General features: G+C 34.9%; 1 protein-coding gene across 4 annotated transcripts in view; it reads right to left on the reverse strand.

Moving 5' to 3' along the window:
• Positions 1-783: 783 nt before the first annotated feature.
• nenya (RING finger protein nenya) overlaps positions 784-21,533 on the reverse strand; it is an 80,994-nt gene continuing 60,244 nt past the window's right edge. For all 4 annotated transcript variants that reach the window (XM_081754488.1, XM_081754481.1, XM_081754487.1 and 1 more), the window contains 2 exons: positions 15,517-15,626; positions 784-3,596 (listed from right to left, as the gene is read on the reverse strand). In XM_081754488.1, coding sequence (XP_081610614.1) covers positions 3,580-3,596; positions 15,517-15,626 — 127 coding nt within the window. In that variant the 3' untranslated portion in view covers positions 784-3,579. The remainder of the gene's footprint in view (positions 3,597-15,516; positions 15,627-21,533) is intronic.

Below are 21,533 nucleotides of genomic sequence, written 5' to 3' on the forward strand. Positions count from 1 at the left end.
ACTTGTATTCGACCATCATGTACTCATTTCATATTTGTCAATGCCTAGTCATGAATCAGTACTTAAAAAGTTTCAACAAACACAAATAAACATAAAATTACATGCAGTAAAACCACTCCGTTAAATCTCTATTCTTTCATTTCACTATAAAGGAAATGTTCATACATATTGGTGTAAAAATTATCAATGTCTAAATTGCTATGACTACGATACCTCTCGTGTATCATAGCATAACCGCAATACAAGAGTTTCCTGGTTCGATCCCACGGCGGATCTACGATTTGGTGTACAACATCATGTTTGTGGGAGTTATTCCGTAAAGGTTTGTTTCAACGCATCGCAAAATTTGCGTTCTACTTCGCAATAATCAACATAGCTCTTGTAATTGATTTTTGCATGCTTCCATTGCGTTGCACTCCTCAAATATTGCAATGGCTGTTATGAATGTGGTTCGGTGGGTTTTCTCGAGGTTCTCCAGTTTCCTCCCAGAACCTCATTCCACCAGGTATTTCATTCACCATTCGTCTCCTTCAGTCTCTATGGCATAAACCTTGGACGAAAATAAAAATATTATCGCAGGTTATAAATATACTTCATAAGTATTGAAGGCCACTTTGTTTTAACAATATTTATAATATTAGTAAAATTTTTATTTCTAGCTTTGAAAATACCAATTTTCACCCTCTGTTGCTCACATGATCAGAATTTTAAGTGTCCACAGCAATTTGTATATTTGTTTCTAAGTTTGATACTTCTATTTTTCTATCAATGATACGAAACATAAATCGATAAAGAAAAATACTTTATTAACACATTCAATTAACTCTAAAACTACGTTATTACATTAAAACCTACAATAACAAACTCCAAACATTTTAACAATACGTAACCATTTTTGACGTCACTATTTTAATCCACTGAACATTTAATCTTTAAGCTGTTTCAATTTATACCAATAACTGAAAAAGTGGCTTCCTACTCTCTTGATAATGTGCTGTATTAAGTTCAAAGTGAATTGACACATCTTGATACAACTTCTAATACCTGATACTTTAAAAAATGGTTTGTTCACTTTTCTACGCCTGTAGTACAATAAATTCCAAATACATGATTCTCCTTTTAGATTAAAATTACACATTACTGAACAGTGGAACAATCACCAGACGACTACAGACATTAACAATATACGAGGTATCTTTGGGCTCAATTCTGTTGATATGAAGAAACTAAAGTTACCCATTTTACCTGAGTGTATAGTGCAGATTACGTGTCCATTAACCCGCACCTCGTTTATCTCAAAATTCCTACATTGTTTGTACGTAATATAAGTAAAATAAATTATGAATCGTATCTACAAGGACGTAGCAACGCATTTTATATAAAATACTGTAAACGTCCAAGTTCTCAAACTATACCGATGTAGGTACATGAAAGAAATGACAGTCTAACCAGTTCAAGCAAGTACTATTTACTCTAGATAAGAAAGTAGAAAATGAAGATGTAATGTTGATCGATATAAACACAATTCTGTGATACTGTTAAACACCTGAGCAAGCTTTAGACTAGCGAGCTATATATATATGTGCTTCCAAATTGGTTCTATTTTAAATCTTACGGAAATGCTTTTATGTTTTATCAAATGCATTTAATAAGTACCTTTTACTTCTCTCTCTCTCTTACTATTTCTACTCAAAATTTTTATACGGCTGTTTGGATTGTTTTGAATCAAGCAATCCGTTCAAATTACTCCAATTAGAAGTTCATATCAATCCAGCTGAATATTACGAATCAAATACACGTAAAGATTTGACTGAATGTACTATATATGATGAGTCAGTCCAAACCGAGGTGTGGCACTGCCATGAATATTGGAATAATACATCGAAATGCCATTTTAGCCCGATAAAGTTTTGAGTAAGGTTATTGCCTGTACAACTATGTATAGAGTTCAAATGGTTTGGCACTCCCGTTTTCTGTAACTTTTTTCTTTCTTTCTTTTATTATATGTATTCTGTGTTGATCTTACGCCTTTTATTGGAGACAACTTGTTTAATTCATATACTCGACAGTCCCGGGTTCTTTCATAAGTAAAAGTAGGTTAAGAAGGTTTTAGATTTGAACTGGGTAAGAAAACCATACTCAATCGAAATAATTTATCATTGCTGATGAATTGCTTTCTTACTTTGTAGTTTAAATTACGAAAAGTAGTGTATTGAATAACACGTGATGCCACCTATCAATTCTTAAGATGTGTGACAAGTATCGTTTTGATTTTCTGTGTCTCTACTTAAATTTCGGGTTTCAGTTCTGCCTAAATAACTACTCAAGATACGTTTCTTGATTTGTTTAAAACTCAACAAGTTCTATGTGATGTCTGTTTCCAATGTATTTAGAAATATCTGAAACAAGTGTAATGGTAACATGTATGTATATTTTTCATGTTAATTTTTGTTAAAGTCCATCATACCTATACTAATCTTTGGTGACACTTTTAACTTGTACTGTTCCCAGTAACATTTCAGGTTCATTCTAATAATTGCATAATCAGTTAGCTTCTTTTAAAAAAAATAAAAATAAATAAACAAATTTCAACTTAAAGAAATTAACATCAACGAACACACATGTTATTCACAGCTTTTTTACCTCCAAACTCAAATCTAAAACACGTTCTTCCCCGAAGGAGATAACCGGGACTACCGTGTATATGGATGAAACAAGTTATTCACAATGAAAGAGGAAAGTAAGTGTTACGTGTAAAATGTTTTTGTGTTCGAGTTACAATTAATAAATGGCATTTCAATCCCTTTCTACACATAACACAAAGGAAACGAGGAGATGTCTTAAAGTATTAATCGAGTGGCTATCTAAAGGCCGAATTATTTTAAAAGAAAACTTATATATACCACAACGCACAATTCTGGAAAGGAAAATTTCGAAATCTTTCTTAATTGTCAATTTTCGCCCTACTTACCCACAATTACCATGCCTGTATTATCATATTTATTTAAACATCTATTTAATATTAGATTATCATAAATTCAACATCAAACTTGCTTAAAGGAATATTTTGTCTCCTTTAAAATAAGTTCAATAATTAATTATAAACATAACATTGACTAAACGTAAACACATTACTGTTACATTTTTTTCGACCATTATTACTCTAATATTTAACATAATACTCATACATCTATTAGAATTCATTCAAGTTCTCAAAATGTGTTATTTAAAGTAAGTCTCAATGTATAATATATGATAAAAACTGGAAACAATTATTATTTTACTTGACACATCTTGCGTTATTACAAATTCTTGTGTGTACTCTTTCAGTAACAATTACATTACTAATAGAATAAGAATAAAGAAGGCAGGACATTCCACATCTTATTTTGAAACTGCGAAGCTTTTCTTCTTCTTTCTTTCCATTTTTAATGCAAAGACACCAACATTAGTAGCGATGTCCTCGTCGTAAATCGTACATATATGACATACTTCTTAAAAAAATCTTTTACATGTTCTTTTCCTTCTGTCATGATTTCACGCTATATATAGTGCATATATAAATTATCTATTTGGCTTCTAAATCTGCGGCCGCACTGAAAATAAATATAAATAAAAAAAAAAAAACTTAATACGTTCTTTGTTAACCACTGCACAAAAGCAACAAACAATTAACTCACAAAGAACGGAATTGTAGGCACCACTCCATTAAGTCCGTTTTTGAAGTTGGCGCCCGCTGTCTAGAAGAGGGCAGCCCTTCCCGCTAGTCTGGTGGCTAGTGCATATGCCTTTACTCCGTGTTCTCAGTGAGCAAGCACACAAAATTTAATTTGGCACTTTCATTAATTATCTATCTCCTTTACCTTAAATGGCACAATCGTGGAGCGTTGAATTGAAAATGTATTTATCTTTTTAAATGATGGCATATAAACTATCTCTTACATAAATGGCTATAGATGATCTACGATTCGTTCGTTCTTTATCATATTAATCATTCTAATTATCAGTTACGCAACTCAAATTATTATTTTTACAAGAGATATTTTTACTTGTTTGAAATATCGAGAAAACAACGGATTCAATAGAGTGGTGGGTATAATTATTTGTTAATACAAATAAGGCAATTACTTTCGTTTTCTTTCTAATAAATAAAACATGGAGAACAATGTGACAAAATACTTTATTTGTATAAAACCAATAAATCCCCCGATTCTCTGAAGAATCGAATACTTCAACGAAAGCAAAACTACAAATCCGGGATTTGAAACTTAAAAATGTACTCATATAATTAAGGCAGTGAAATACTTTCACCTCGTAGTACCCACACGTGTAGGGCAAATAAGCATACAGAAGAATGGTTTTAAACAGATTCCCTCGCAGAACTAAATTATACGGGATAAGTACTTGTCCTGGGTATGTTTCCCTCTTTCCTTCCCTTAGGCTCCCTCGTGGCTATGTGGATAGTGTATACGCCTTTGGTGCGGAAGACCTGGGTTCGATTCTCGACAGGGGTTCTTGTGTTTCGGATTCCACGTTAAACTGAAGGTCCATGTCTCATATATGCTGAAAGGGGCGCTAAACTCAAATAAATAAATAAATAAATAAAAACTTCTTTCCTTTCCGTAGTTCTAGGGGACATGGTGACTCATTTATGGTCGTGAGGGATGAGTGGTGAACAACATCGTGCCCGTGGGTTTTTCCATTTCCTTCTACATACTCATTACATCATTAACTTTCTTATCCTACAGGAGCATCAAATTTAAATTGCATTTCTTTCTATAGTTCAAATCTGGGAACAATTCTAAATTATATGAGGTGGACAAAAATATGGAAACACCCTTGAAAGATATACCTGATATTAAAGTTTTCTCATAGTGGAGTGTGTAGGTGGTGGTGCAGTGTTTGCCCAATCACCCACGCATCTAGTCTCCTTAGCATGTGGCATGTTTCGTTTCTAGTCGAGACAGTGTCCTGTGAATTTACCACGGAATCAACTGAGAGATGATGGAATTTCAATAAGGCTAAATTGTTGGAGCTGAGGTGGCAGATGCCTCGCTTGTGCTTGGTATATGACGAGGCATAGTATCCTACATTATGTCGGCATACAGTAAGACTGGAAAAACCGCATCAGACAAGTATAAGCGTAGTGGATGTGGAAAGAGCGTTTTGGATTATGGGGACAACGGAAGTTGCGCAGGGTTGTGATGAAAAACAGGAAATCGAAAGTAGCAAATGGCAGCTGAAGTTAATATCATGTTCAAAAGCCCTATTAGCACAAAAACAGTACGAAAGAAACTTCACAAGCAATGTATACATGGTGGAACCACCATTCGCAAACCTCTCGCCACGAAGACAAGTTCTGCGAAGAAGATAAAGTAATAGCAAAGTATTGCAGCATTAGCAGAAACCAACTGATTAGATGAGTCCACATATACATTATTTATGACTTTTAGCCAAATTTACGTCTGGAGAACCCCATCCCAAGCTTACGATTAAGATTGCTACTCGCGTGAAACATGGCGGGGAAGCCGTTCTGTTGGTGCAGCCATATTGTGGTATTCTGATGGATCCATCATTACCCTGCAAGGTCATGTCACAGCCAACGACTACGTGACCATTTTAAGCGACTAGGTCTATCCCATGGCATAACGTCTGTTCCCTTATGGTGACGCTGTTTTTCAAGATGACAACGTCCCTGTTTACACAGCTCTCATTGTGTGGGACTAGTTTTCTAAGCACCAACAGAAAGTTGCACACCTGCTATGGCTCTTAGACCATCTGATCTCAATATTATTGAGTCCTTGTGTTGGAGAGAAATGTTCGAGGATGCTATCCATCACCATCATTGATAAAGGAACTTGCATAGGTTTTGCAAGAAGGATAGCTCAAGATTTTCTTGAAAATTATACGGAACTTGCATTTATCTATCAACAGCAAACTGCAAGCAGCTCTGCATGCCAAAGGTGGTAGTATGCCATATTAGTCTCAAGGAGGCGCTTTTTGTCAAGTGTTTCCAAGTTTTCGGCCACTCCCTCTAATTCTAAAGAGAAGCTTTTCAATGAAAATGTATTTAAGTTGTTGTGCTAAAAACGTCGGTCAAAAGCAGACACTGGCGCAATCCACCTTACCTCAGTAATAGTCAGCACTAGAGAAATGAAATTTTATAGGTAGAAGCATTGGTCATTTAGCACATACCCGTAACCTACACATAATTTTTATTTGCTGCTGTAAATTTGTGATAGGCAACATCGTACTCGTGAGTTTCCTCGGGGTACTCCCGTTTTCTTCCACTTTCTCATTCCACCAATTCTTCCATCATTTACTTGCCTTAATCCATCGTCTCCCTTAGCCTAATCGTTGGACGTTAAACTAAAAGATTTCATTTCAATGTGATATCCTACTACGCCAACGTGCAGCAATTGAATTCCTTTACAAATTCGGAAATATTTTAGCAACACCAATTCACAGTAAACTGTCGCTAGTCTATGGGGACAACACAATGAATCGAAGTAATGTATATCGATGGCTTCGAAGAAATGGTGACTGCAGCATTCAAGACTGTCAATGTCACTTCCGATGACAACACATCATTAAGAAATTCATCCAAAAAGACAGATCCATTACACGAGACAGAGATTATAATGGCAAAAGGATTTATATTAACGTAAATGCAACAACTGGAAAACGGAAAAATTTGAGCTCACTGGATTTTCAATGCTCTTGTAAAGAAAGATGATGCAGATCAGGGAGAACGTGTGTGATGACCTGCAAAGTTTCTGTGAGAATGCTTTCATAAATTCGTCACGTGTGATGTAATCTGGCTGTTTTATTTCGATCCTGAGGGCAAAAGGCTGTTGATGGAATGGAAGCGTTCAGAGAAGCCGCGATTGGCCAAGTCATTCAACAAACTGATGGGGCAACTTCTTTGCCATCACAAGGGGGAAGGAATTTTCAAAAAAACTTTCTCGAACGTGGAACGACTATTAACAGAGAACAATATTGATCGTCGTTAAATATGATGCAGTTTATCCTACGAAACAAAGAGGCCACAGTTATACGCAAGGGACATGAAGCTGCATCATGATAACGCAAGACTACACGCTGCACACGAAACAATTCAGAAGATTGGCCAACTGGGTTGGATACAACCTCCATACAATCCCAACCTAGCGCAACTGACTTATATCTGTTCTGACTGAAGGCTCATCTGTGTGGGAAACAGTTCCGAGATACAACAAGCTCACTATATATGTGAAGGAAGAAAAGAAAAAAAAAGAAGAAAGAAAGAAAGGGAAAAGGTCGTAATAGCCAACCTCAAGAGTTTTAGGAACGTGTATTTTTCTTAAAAAAAAAAAAAAAAAAAAAAAAAAAAAAGATGGTTCCAGTGCAGTAAAACAAATGGATCATATATTGAGTGACATTTCCAAACGACTAATATTTCCACTTACAAAATTGTATTTGTGTAGTGCTTACCATTACTAAGCTATAATGAATTGGATGTTATTTTTTGACCGACCTTTGTACGCACATAATTATCCATTACTGTTACGTTGCCTGATTTAAAGTTTGTCGTCCGTTCAGCACTGAGGCCATATAAGACAGGGATGTTAAATTAAAAGTTTTATTGTAGAGAAACGAGCGTACTTACTAACATAATCGCAATAGTAGGAAGAATATAAAGTAGTGTGTTTCGCTGGAATGAAAAAAATCGTCTGTTGGTCCAATAGGAATCGCGCAATTCACTCGCATTGTTGCCAACTTTGGTGAAAATTTTGCTAACTTCAAACATTTCTATTTCTGTCCTCATCAGTCATATCAACCATCTGCTTCTAGCATCGAAATCTACTCGATAAAGTCTCTTGAAAATGTAAAGGACTTACGTTTCCGATTATTATCCTATGTTATACTATGATGAAAACCTGAAAATTTTATTAAGACTCAACGTTTGGCCGCCATTTTTCTCAAAAACTCCATCTTTTAAAAATATAAATTTCTTACAACTACTGGAGAAACACCTAAGTATTTAATAACCGTTAACCGTTCATGCGGCTACAGTCCATAACGTTCGCAATTAATTACTGAAATTTCGATTTTTGTATTTGGAATGTAAATATTTCCTATGAGCATTTAGGTCCTGTACACAGGGTTGGAAAAAATACAGTTCTATTTACAAAAAGAACAAAACATGTGTTTAAACCATGAAAAGGGTGTTCAGTTTAAAACAAGATTTTAAAAATATTTCAAAATCGTGCAATAACATATTTATTAAGACTTTTTTGCTCTTACAACCGATCTTTTCATTTATTTTATCCTGGTTAAGACTACATTGTGTTAAGTACAGAATATTTCAGTACAGATTAGTAATTCTCAACATATTTCATATTACGACCCCCTTTTATTACACCCTCTTGCCAGTGACTCTCGTAAGTACTTTCTTGGTTGTAATAAGCGTTTTAGATAGATTTTAAATCTATGTACTATGGAGATTTCACACAATCTATCACTATACATGGCAAAACAAAAGTCCTCACCATCCTTGTGTGTTGAAAACGGGTTGAGGGAGAATGATGAAACTTGGAAGTGATCTGACACATCAGATGGTGTTATCAAGCATTATGGAGGACATCTTTGCTTGGTATTCGATATTTCAAATGCACAAGGAGTCATGTCACGTGTTTTAAGGCTAGAATTTTACCAGAAATACGGCTGTGCGGTTATTTTAGCTGTAAAGCAAATCACTTCGGAGTTACCGCTTCTGAAAGTTTTCTAGTTACACCTTTAGGGGCTAAACTCACTTTTCGTGGAGGCGGGTGAGATTTCTGTTGCAAAATTTAACTACTATTTCAGAACACTGAAGCTAATAAAATTATTTTAAAATAATAAATTTTCGAAAAGTAATGTTTGAAGCACACTTCGTGTTGTGCTAACTTTAGAATATTTTCTGCAAGCCTATGTAATTGGTTGTATTTTGAGTCAATAATTTATTGAAGAAAGATAATATTTAGGGCACTCAGAGCACAATGGATCCAAATCCATTTTCAATAAAGTTCAGTTTTGCTCAGCAAATGAATTCTATTTCCAAACGTAATATCTTCGCAATCAAGAGTCCAAAACAAATGTAACTAAAACCATGCGAAAGAGCATGGGATAGTTTCATATGACAGCCGCTAGACAGGGGCTTCAGTGGGACAGGAGGGCAACCACCCCCATCTCCACTCTAGCTTTCAGATTTTGGGGGCAGTAAGGTAATTTTAGAAATCTTTTGATAAGCAAAGTCCAACAGAACTAGCTTGAGGTCCTTACATCGAATAAATACGGAGAACATACAGATGATTAAAACTGGAAAGTTGCTTAGGCCCAATATCCAGAATTTTAAACAGGCCTGAAACTCAAAAGTAGAACCGCCTTTGGAATCCTTGGGCCAAAAAATATACAAGAGAGCAATATAGGCCTAAAACTCCTTACGGCCGATAGAAATGGATTATATATGATCAAAATCCATATTTATTTGGTGTAGAGACTTCAATTCTCTTATGTTGGACTTTGGTCAGCAAACAAAAAAAAAAAAAAAAAAAAAAAAAAAATTCTAAATCTGCATTACTGCCCCCAAAATCTTAAAATCAGGGTAGGGACCGGATGACCTCTAAACAAACTCCTTTCTCTAGCGGCAACCATATAAAATTCTAGATTGCATCTTGTCATGTAGTTTTTCTTTCTTTCATCTCGTATTCGTGGTTTTGAAAATATGACGTTTTCCGTCGGTATATTCTTTTGAACATACTCTGCATTTATTTAACGTAATTATGCATCACTGACAATGGCATTCGGAGTTAGACTTCTTAATCATTCCCACGCTGAAGCGTACACAATATAATGTTAATATCTTAAATTTATGGGCAAGGAGGGGGAAATTAGCCCTCCTCCACCACCATCAATGCCCTTGTCTAGCGGTTGTTCTATGAAACTCTGGTCCACACCCTTCCACGTGGTTTTTGTTTCATTTATTTCGTACCATTGGCTACAAAGATACTACGTTTGCTGAACAAAAGTGAACCTTTCTGAAAATGGACTTGGATCCCTTGTGCTCTGAATTCTCCATATCTAAAAATATTTTATAAAAACTTTATCCTGCAACCCAAGTTTGTTCGAAACGCATAAAATTAGTTTGCTGTTTGATTGATTACAGTCTTGCATCGGTAGCAAGGCTACACGAGACAGGGCTTTTTGTTTAAAGTGGGATCCGAACCACTAATTTTGAAATTTTACGTTGGATCGCAGTCAAAATCTATACAGCAAATTCCGATATCTCGTGCCTCTACCCTCAAAATTTAATGTTAAAAGACCGAAAATTGCGCCCTGTAGCGTGGTGCATACATACAGACAGACGAACAAATTGAAATCAAATTGTCCCAGACACTGACGTTCGGCACTGATGTTACAATAAGGATCACGCTTTAATGGTGTTACGCGGCCGACTGCCATACCTTGCCCTTTCTCGCCTGGTCCCTTCATACAAGCTATGCCAGGGTATAAAGTTTTTAAGAAAATTTAGAAAAGAGGTGGGGAAGAGGGACGAACTAAAATTTTCATAATACTTAGGTATAATGAAAAAGATATTGTTGATACAAAATTAATTCTTACCTGAAGTTTCCAGTCGCATTTCAACCGTAATACTGACATTACAATCATCAGAAGCTATTTTCGGATCAACACTTTTACCATTTGTTTCAGTTTCCAGTTTTTTTCACAGCATTTCATTTTTCATAATAATTCTTTATTCTTTGAACTAAACGAATCATTTCTTTCTTACACGTTTTGCAACAAGCTCGTATGGTCGTTTTCTTATCTGATGGAGTTTGAGTTACTTCAATAAATTTGCTCCAAATGATGTCCTTTTCTCTTCCCTTAAAACCCATGTTAAACGATTCCAAGTTGTACGGAGACTGAGAACCAACATGTACTGTATCATCGAAAGCCTGCGATATTTTAATTTCAGAACTGCAATTTAGCATATAACCTTTTGTTTGTTTTCCGAATACAACACAAAAATTTGTTTCCATGATAATTCTTTTCTTTATTTTGTAATATCAGTTCTAAAAGTAGTACAACCTTCGCTTACGACACTTTCTCGCAAGTTAACTGACAACCATTTAAACAATATAATATACGTTAAAAATAAAGGGAAAAAGGAGACAAAATTAATTGTAGATCACCACATTGACTTGCTGTAGCCACGAGAAATCAAAACATTCACATGGGAAGAAAATAGTTTTCTGACAATGGTGAGCACTTCTTGACAATTTTCTTTCTCTGGCAGATTTTTTTTACAAAAATAAAACAAAATAAACATATGTTTAATACAATTCTTAAAAAATACTAGTTTTTAAAACAAAATGTTTAAAACGTATACAAAATTTGCTTTAAACAAAACAATCCTGCCTGTACACAAGGCGATTTGAAAGGCAGTATGAAAAATTTTGAGAGGTGAATCCTTCACCATAGTCTACGTTTCACCGATAACGGCCGTTTTAATGGTGACACATTCATGTTTAGTACGTTAACTGCCTGGTTAAGGGTTTCTAAATCTACATTCAGAGGAACAAATTCTTCATCTTGCTGGTGCATAATTTCATATTTACACTTTCTTCCGTGGTACCCAATATCACACACACATTTTCACGAAGTTCATGGTAAATATTCAAAGCACGCTTTACACAAATAACCATCCTCTCCTAATAGCACGTTTTGCCAGACACGCTGTACGCAATACATATATTTTACCGCAAGATAAAACTTTTGTCGAGAATTCTCTCTATACACAATTCTCTTCTGCCTTTTAGGGTAATCAAGACATTTAATACGGTCCTTACTGTAATAGGAATTCTCCATTGTTGTTCACACAAACAATGTCATGTTACCAGTGAAAACAATTTCAATGGTTCCAGAAAACACTAGAGCGATGTTCACGACACCGAATCACGTAATGAACTGTTTCGTGGTTGCAGCAGAAATTCTTGAACACATTACAACTTGTCCAGCAGATATCACTTCGCTTCTTCTACAAGTTCGAATTTGGTGCGTAGAGTTACGAGAGGTTCTGCATAATAAAGAAATTTTCTTCTTCTTCTTCTATTATTATTATTATTACTATTAATAATAATAATAATAATAATAATAATACAACTTACACAAACGTAGTTTTTATTCGACATTTTGGTTTAACTACTGATGGTAAACATCAAGTGAAATTTACAATCAATGTTTCAAACTATTAACAACGCACAAGATAAAACCTTTTAATGAAATACATGTAAGTTTTCGAAAACTGTGGTGATGTGGGGAAAACTGTGCTTCATGTGATGTTTACAATCATCAATGAATATCAAATATCAAATAAAAACCACGTAGTGTCATTTGGAAACAAATAAAAGTTCCACAAAGTTAGCAACACTACCAACCGAATTGCATCGCCCTTACGCACGTAAAAAATCATCATATTGATACAAATCAACTTTCTGAACTTCGTCGTAACTTAAACGCATAGTTTCTAACTTAACGCGAAATATATATTTCATTTTCCATTGTCGCGAGCCGATTTTGGCATTGAGATAATATAAAGACCTAGAGGTGCGCTGATGCGAGATCTTTAATGGTATCGAACTCGCATATATCGAATCGATCCGCCATATTGGAAATGGAAAAAAGGTGTTTTCACATAATGATCCATAGTAATTTATGTCTTGTTTTATTATTGATTATCTGTGTACCTACAACAAATTGTACGACGAAAAAAAATCAATGTTCTTTGGAATTTAATAATATTTCATATATAGTCATTTCCTTCCTTCTTTTACCCTGTAACACACAATCATATAATGTGGTTGTGTACTTGTTATAACATTGAGTAAAAATGCCATATGAATTGTATTTACGCTCTTAAAGTGCTCGTAAAGACTACTACCTAGAGAACTGCCAAACTATTATTAACTTTATTTATTTATTGAACTATGGTTTATGAGCTGTTGGAAATTTTGCCAAAATTATGTCACTTATAAGTGTTCTGTGACACTTTGGCAAGGCAACTGTTTGGTTGTGGAAGAGTAGGTCTACTTTGCCTACGTTAAAACTTGCTAATGATGTCAATTACTACATAAAAAATCCTTAGTCACTGTTAAAAGAAACAATAGTCGTATCTCTTATACAAGTCGCACGTTACTTATCGATATTCTGTACAAAAGTATATCTGTAAATGAAAAAATGAAATGAAATCTTTGAGTTTTACGTCCCACGATTATACCGGTTAGGCTAAAGGAGACGGTGATGATGAGTAATGAATGAAATGGTGGAATAAAGAAAGTGGGAGGAAACGGGATAACCCCGAGAAAACCCACGCACACGGTGTTTGTCCACCACAAAGTTCACTTGGCGGGGGCTGGGATCGAACCCGGGACCCCAAGCACCAGAGGTGAACGCTCTATCACTGAGCCACCGCGATCTGTAAATGAGTTCACGTTCACTTTAGCACACTGTTCTACCAAAGTTTGACACATTTCTTACAGTTTTAGGATAGGTTAAAGCTTTGTATTTCTTTTAGCAGAGCATGCATTAAATGAGGGGTGCCATTACTACTTGCAGATTGACTTCAGGAGAGCTCTGTATAAATACAGTGTGAAAGTATGGCATAAAAACTATAGTGCATAAAACACGAACAAATTTGTACTAGGGGGCCACTAAAAAGCATAAGTGCTAGCAACCGAGTCAGAGCAGGAGCGCAGCAGGGGGTATACGCATAAACAAGGCTAGTGGAAGAGCAGACTCACACATACAATACTTTCACTATCACTCAAAATTCATTTCAATATGCTGTGCACTGACAGTAATTCACACTTCCATTCCTTTGCGAAAAATGTTTCACATCGTATTTTACCTATAAATTTTCATGGTACACACATGGTGGGCTAATTAAGTATTGTAAATGTGTTCTTCCACTATCCTAGTTTATGCGTATACCCTCCGTCGCTGATGCGCCTGCTCACTGGCGCATCCCCTTACTGCCGATCCTGCTGCGCTTCTGTCGTGACTCATTACATAGCATTCTTGCTTTTTAGTGGCCACCTAGCGCAAGTTCGTGTTTTGTGCACTGTAATTGTTATGCCATACGTCCACAACGTGTTTATACAGAGCTCCTCATTTAGCGCATACTCTGGTAAAAGAAATACAAAGCTCTAATCAAATAAATAAATGAATGAAAAGATCGGTTGTAAAATAAATGAAAAGATCTGTTGTAAAAGTAAAAAAAAAGACTTAATAAACATGTTATTACACGATTTTGAAATATGTTGAAGTCATGTTTTAAACTGTTTAAAACATTTTTTGTGTGTGTGTGTGTGTGTTTCAAAACATTTTGAACATGTCATTTTCATGTTTTAAACACATGTTTTGTTCTTTTTGAAAAAAAAAAAATATATATTTTTTCCAACCCTGTGTAAAGGACCTAAATGCCCATAGGAAATATTTACATTCCAATTACAAAAATCGAAATTTCAGTTATTAATTGCGAACGTTAGGGGCTGTAGCCACATGAATGGTTAACGGATAATAAATATTTAGGTGCTTGTCCAATAGTTGTAAGAAATTCATATTTTTAAAAGATGGAATTTTTTAGAAAATGGCGGCCAAACGTTGAGTCTTAATGCAATTTTCAGCTTTTCATCAGATTATAACGTGGGATGTAATAATCAAAAACGTAAGTCCTTTACATTATCAAGAGACCTTATCGAGTAGATTTCGATGCTAGAAGCAGATGATTGATATGACTCGTGAGGACAGAAATAGAAATGTTTGAAGTTAGCAAAATTTTCACCAAAGTTAGCAACATTGCGAGTGAATTGCGCGATTCCTATTTGGACCAACAGACGAATTTTTCCCTTCCACCGAAACACACTACTTTATATTCTTCCTACTATTGCGCTTATGTTACGAAGTACACTCGTTTCTTTACAATAAAACTTTTAATTTAACATGTTTTTCAGTTTTTCGAGCAATCCGAGAGGAGGGCAGCCATTTTGGAAGGCTTGTATATGGAAGGAGAATTTTTTTCAGCAAAAAGAAAGAATACGTGTCTTATAATTTTGTATGTAGTTTCTCATTTTAAAAAATAAATTAAATCTGAGACAGTCGTGTGGACCACTCTGCATGATTTGAAATGGAAACACTCTATAGACAAAGCGATACCATGCACCTTTAGGGCTATTGCTTCTACTGGAACATATATATATATATATATATATATATATATATATATATATATATATATATATATATATATATATAGAGAGAGAGAGAGAGAGAGAGAGAGAGAGAGAGAGAGAGAGAGAAAATATCATTAGCTATTCTTATCATACGACACCTGAGTCTAAAGAACAAAAGCATAAAATTAATATATGCCTACACTATTTTTAATCTATATATTCCTCAAAAAGTTTGTAATCCTATATGAAATATGTGTGTTCTCACCTGATCTCTGTGATCCACTGATCTGGTACAACGGACTCTGGGAAGACAAGCTTCTTTGTTGTGAAGCAAACCTCGAATAAGGAGAAGATGTAAGCTTAAGGTCTGGACTCCTACAAAGACAAGTTATATATAATGAGTTAAATTTTGTACTGTACAAAATATTTACTACGTCACAACCATCGTCCCTAGCACGTAGATTTTTATATTTATCGGGCTTTCATACTAGAAGCACAAGATAATTTCTTACTCTCCATAATCAGTCAAAATTCTGATTCATACTCAAAATCCTTCATAGTAAGCACTACACGCCTCTGGAACAATCTACCTCAATTAATACACAATGTTTCAACAGTTGCCAAATTTAAAAAATCTGTAAATTCCCTTCTCTTAAGTAAAGATAACAATACCAGTAGCACGTGAGGCATCTTGATCTTACTCATACGTGAGGCATCTTACTAGTTGCACTCAAGATGGCAATTAATGTTGAATCTACTGCGAGTGTGACAATATGTTTGAAGAACACATCAAATGTCGGAAGTGCAAAAGAGTTGTGAAAAATAAAATCTACTGTAGCACATGCAACAATGCGTTTCATATCGGAAAATGCGGTGGCGTTCTAAAAAGTGAAAATGTCTCTTAAACTGGGTATGCTCAATTTGCACATCCAAAACACAGCAAACAAGTGAAGATCGATGTATGGTGCCAAGTACCGAAAAAAATCATGATCTAGTGTCTAAGGTTTAGGAAGAAATAGCCTCACTACGCAAAATAATTGAAATATTAAGTACAGAAGTGCGAAACTTTCAAATGCCAATGTCTAACGGAAGCCCACCTCCAAATGTTAGTAGTGCAAGGCCAAACCAACCTTTGTGGAGTAAAGTTGTAACTAATAAAGTTCCTCCTCGTTTACAACAGGGAACCTGTGGAATTCTTAATCCCCAAAAGAATGTGAAACGACAGAAAAAAGTACAATATGCAATAAATAAGTACTTTCATTATCTCGTTCAACTCTTATATCTCCAACAGTACAACGTGTAAAAACTGCAGTGTAAGGCAAAAGAATCACCACGTATACCGTTAGTGAAGGTGATTTATATTCAGTGTGTACTAGTAACAGGTTTACTGTATTAACTGAAGAAGACAAGTTCTCATCTATACAAGACTCAAAGAGCCCAAATTCTGTACATACAGGTAACAACAAGGAAACAAATAAGATAAAGTGTACTCGTAACACAGTGAACATAAAATCAATGGAAAAAAAAAAACGCAAATTAACTTGTTCTGTGATAGTCATGGTAGAAACTTACGACAGTATATCCAAGAGAAAAGTGTTTACTCCGTACGAAGCGTAGTTAAACCATCTGCCAAATTTCAAGATGTAACAACAGACTGTAAGCCACCCTCAGGTAAGAATGACTTCTCTGTATTCATAGCTGGTACCAACGACATTGGAAGAAATGAACAGAGAGATCTAAAGACAGCATTACGGAGAAGGCTTAATGAGCTGCAAGGCTCAAATGTCATTGTTGTGTCTGTTCCTCATCGACACTATTTGACTCCTTGGTCATGTGTTAACTTGGTAGTACAGAAAGCAAACGAAGAAATGCGCAAACTTTGTAAATATTTCAATAATGTTACATTTGTAGATATAAGTAGATTAGGAAAGAAGTATCATACTTCACATGGCCTCCATCTTAACAGATTAGGCAAAATGTATGTAACTGAAAAGATCATTGACATTGTAAACAAATCAATAACTCTAAATATGTCCACTGTTTCTAATATTATTCCAATTGGTTGGCCTAAACAATCTTTAGATGAGCTAGCATCAGTAAACTTATAAAAAACTAACTTGTATGATCGATCAAATAGGCTCAGCTTGTTTCAACTCTGATCGGTCCGTAAAGACAAAGAGTAAAAACCTCAAACAATTAGATCTTGACAAGGAAAAATTAAATAAGCATGAAGTAGGGCTTAACAATAAGTTTAGCATCTTGCATTGAAATGTACAAAGTTTCTCCAATAAATTTCACTCAGCAGACAGTTTTATATAAGATTTAAATATGGTATGTATGGTAGAACACTGGCTTGATTATGACGAGATTAAACTTTACAATATTAACAGCTACAACGAACAATTACTGTAGACCCGTCAGACAACATGGCGGTTGTTTAATTTACGTAAAAAACGGTATAGATTATAAACGTTTAGAAGCTGTTACGAGATTTTCAGTTGATATGCAATTTGAAGTAGTAGCTATATACCTTGTAAAGTTAAAAATAATTATCATTTCCTTGTACAGACCAAATACAAATAAGAATTTTGATTTATTTTTAGATAGGTTAAGCTGCATCTTAGAACATGTTTGTAAATACAATTGTAGTATATTTTCTGTGCTGACTTTAACGTTGATTTTAGAAAAAGATAAAGTATAGAGTGCCAAGATTTACATAATGCCATATCCTCTTTCGGCTTAAGCATATCAACAACACAAGTGACTAGACCCAACCCACGTAATGGAGGGAGCTGCATAGACAATATTATCACTAACAGTAGTAGTACGAGTTGCTATGTGGTAAAAACTTGGATTTCAGACCATTGGCCAGTAATAGTTAATTTAGACTTAATTGTTACAAAAAATGACAGGTACAAGAAATCTAATTCTAATTCTCAGGTGCATTCTAAGCAACTGGTACGCAACATCACTGATGACAGTAAAGTTACTTTTAGACATCTTTTAAGAAACGTTGATAGAACCAGTATGTATTTAGAACCTTCAATTGATTTTAAAATTACGTTTTTGTTGAATTTATTGATTTACGCAGCTGAAACTGCATTCCCCTTAAATCCATTAAAAGACAAATCGATGATGCCTAAAGCAAACAAAGTTAATAGCATAAACCTAGATCGAGTTAAAGATCTCTGTAACATGTATTATAATTTCTATATAAGCACTGGCAATAAGTTATTTAAAGAACTTCATGTAAAATATAAAAAGCAATTTAGGAAGTTATTGAAAGAGATCAGGATAAAAAATAATGACTCACTAATAAATAATGCTGGCAACAAAAGTAAGGCCATGTGGAATATTGTAAGAAGGGAATGCAATTTAACTAGGAAAAATGAAAATGAACCTACTTGAATTACCGCTTCAGATTTAAATTGTCTTTTCATTAATAAAATAAATTCAAATAGAAAAGGATATTAAGTCAAAAACTCCTAGTAGAAATTTTTATAATAACCTGAATTCTATTCCTCAACCATCTTGTACTTTTAGCTTCAAATTAGTAAGTTAAGGACGTCGAAAAAGCAATTTTGAAGATGAAAAATAGTTGTACCTGTGATGTATATGGTCTTACTTGTTATACTTAAAAGTGACATACATTTTATTGTTGAACCTTTAACACACATTGTCAACAGTTGCATATTAGAGTCGATATTTCCTGACATGTTAAAATATATTAAAGTAATTCCAATACACAAAACGGGCAATAATTCAGAATGTGACAACTATAGATCTATATCTATAATCCCTGTAGTAGCCAAACTTTTCGAAATATTGCTCAATTATCAAATAGTTAAATATTTTGAGAGTAACTCATTGTGTATTAGCTTTCAATTTGGATATAGAGAAGGATTAGGTATAACTAAAGCAACAACTTCCTTAGTTAAAGATCTTTTAGACAGCTTAGAAAGAAAATATTTTACTAAAGTTAGATTTTATGACTTATCTAAAGTGTTCGATACGGTAGCTCATAAGATTATTTTAAGTAAATTAAAATACTATGCTTTCATCATGACGCGTTAAACCTTATTAAATCATACTTATCAGACAGATATCAAAGAGTACAATTCCATAATTCGGACTCCAAATACTTGCAGGTGGGTTTTGGGGTACCACAGGGATCAGTTCTGGGTCTCATTTTTATTCCTTATATATATATATACAGGGTGTTTCAGATAAAACGTCCAGTGCTTATAAATCCGAAACGGCTGAGAATAAAAAGATGAAACAAAAACTGAGTAGGAAAATGTCATAGGACACATCACATGATGTTGTTGTGGAGACCCCAGGGCCCTCCTTCAAGGGGGCTCAGGGGCCAACTTCAAATTTTCAAATGGGAACACGTATTGAATCATACCTCATTCAATAGTACTTGAAAAACGAAACATCTTTTGTAGGAAACAATTTTCGATTTGGGCCACCGTTTTCAAAATGGCCGCAGAAAGTGGGTCCTGTATCAGATAAAACGTCCAGTGCTTATAGGCCTAAATCAGAAACGGCTGAGAATAGAGAGATAAAACAAAAACTGAGATAGAAACGATAATAAAGCATATCAAGTGGTGGTGTTGTGGTGACCCTCAGGAAACTCCGTGAAGGGGACCCAGGTGCCAACTTCAAACTGATACAGGACTTCTTGCGGCCATTTTGAAAACGGTGCCCCAAATCGAAAATTGTTTCCTACAAAAGTTGTTTCGTATTTCAAGGACTATTGAATGAGGTATGATTCAATACACGTTCCCATTTGAAAATTTGAAGTTGGCCCCTGGGACCCCTTGAAGGAGGGCCCTGTGGGTCACCTCAACAACACCATATGATGCACCCTATGGCATTTTCCTATCTCAGTTTTTGTTTCATCTTTTTATTCTCAGTCATTTCGGATTTATAAGCACTGGACGTTTTATCTGAAACACCCTGTATATATATATATATATATATATATATATCAATGACCTTCCCAAAGTGGCTACTATTCCCGCTAAAGGCTATCTTTTCGCTGATGACTTTGGAGTCTGTGTAAGTTTTAAATCAGTTGTTGAAAGAGAACAATTAACCCAAGATATAACAGCTGTAGTTGAGGACTGGTGTACTGCAAACTTATTGTGTTTAAACCTGAGTAAAATACAAGATCTTAATGTTACATATAACAATCTAGATTACACACAAAAAGATTCTAAAGTTGAATTTTTGGGATTTGAACTTGATTCAAAATTAAACTGGTACAATCACATTGAAATCACGGCAACTAATGTAACAAAGGGTATATATATGTTGAGAAAATTAAGAAGTAAAGCTGCAAAAGAAAGCTATCAGATTGTTATGCAGTCTTCCTTCTCGCAGTCACTGCAAACCTAGGTTTAAGCTACTCAAAATAATGACTCTTCCTGCTATTTTTGTTTTTCAGTTTTTAATGTATGTAAAAGAGAACAGAGATAACTACCCTGAACATTCCAGGTATCATTCATATAACACTAGAAACCCAAATAATATAATGACAGTGTATTACAATTATACCAAAACGCAAAAGAGTTTTATTGGCACGTCCGCAAGAAAGACAAGAAATATTCACCAGTGTACCTTACAATTGGAATGAGGTTTTGGATTTTTGAAGTGGAATTGCAGAATACAAATTAAGTGTTAGTGAGAATACAAATTAAGTGTTAGTGGTAATACCCATAAACGTAAAAATTACTCCTTGGGTGACATTATTTGGGTGATCTATGGAGTCGATACCAGACATCTTCCACAACACCCGCTGTGGGATCCGATGTTTTCCCGTTTCATTCAGAAGTGATCCTGTTTCTTCTGATTTATTCACTAGCGACAATATTGTGTTCCTGTCTGGGGCAGAATGTGAGGAAAATTTGTTTCTAAATGCCCTTTGCATTGCAACAACAGATTTCGTTGTCCAAAAACTTTTAACGATAAACACATATTGCTCCAAACAGTACATCATTTCACTATGTTATGATCATAATCACACAATAGGATACAACTGTACACCACTACAATTCCAATACAACAGCCCAGTTTTCTGTTGACCTTGGTGAGGTTGTTGTCTAACGGAGAAAACTCAAATCTCGGCACCGCATCGCACCTCATTCCAATTGTAAGGTACACTGGTGAATATTTGCTGTTTTTTCTTGAGCCGTGGCCGATATTACCTGGGATGAATTTAAAGGAGTAAACAAAGTTCCATAAATCTCCCATTCTTCCTTGATAATGTGCCACAAA

Source organism: Thermobia domestica, chromosome 1 (genome assembly GCF_964235325.1).
Source record: "Thermobia domestica chromosome 1, izTheDome1.hap1.1, whole genome shotgun sequence".
NCBI classification, from domain to species: Eukaryota; Metazoa; Arthropoda; class Insecta; order Zygentoma; family Lepismatidae; genus Thermobia; species Thermobia domestica.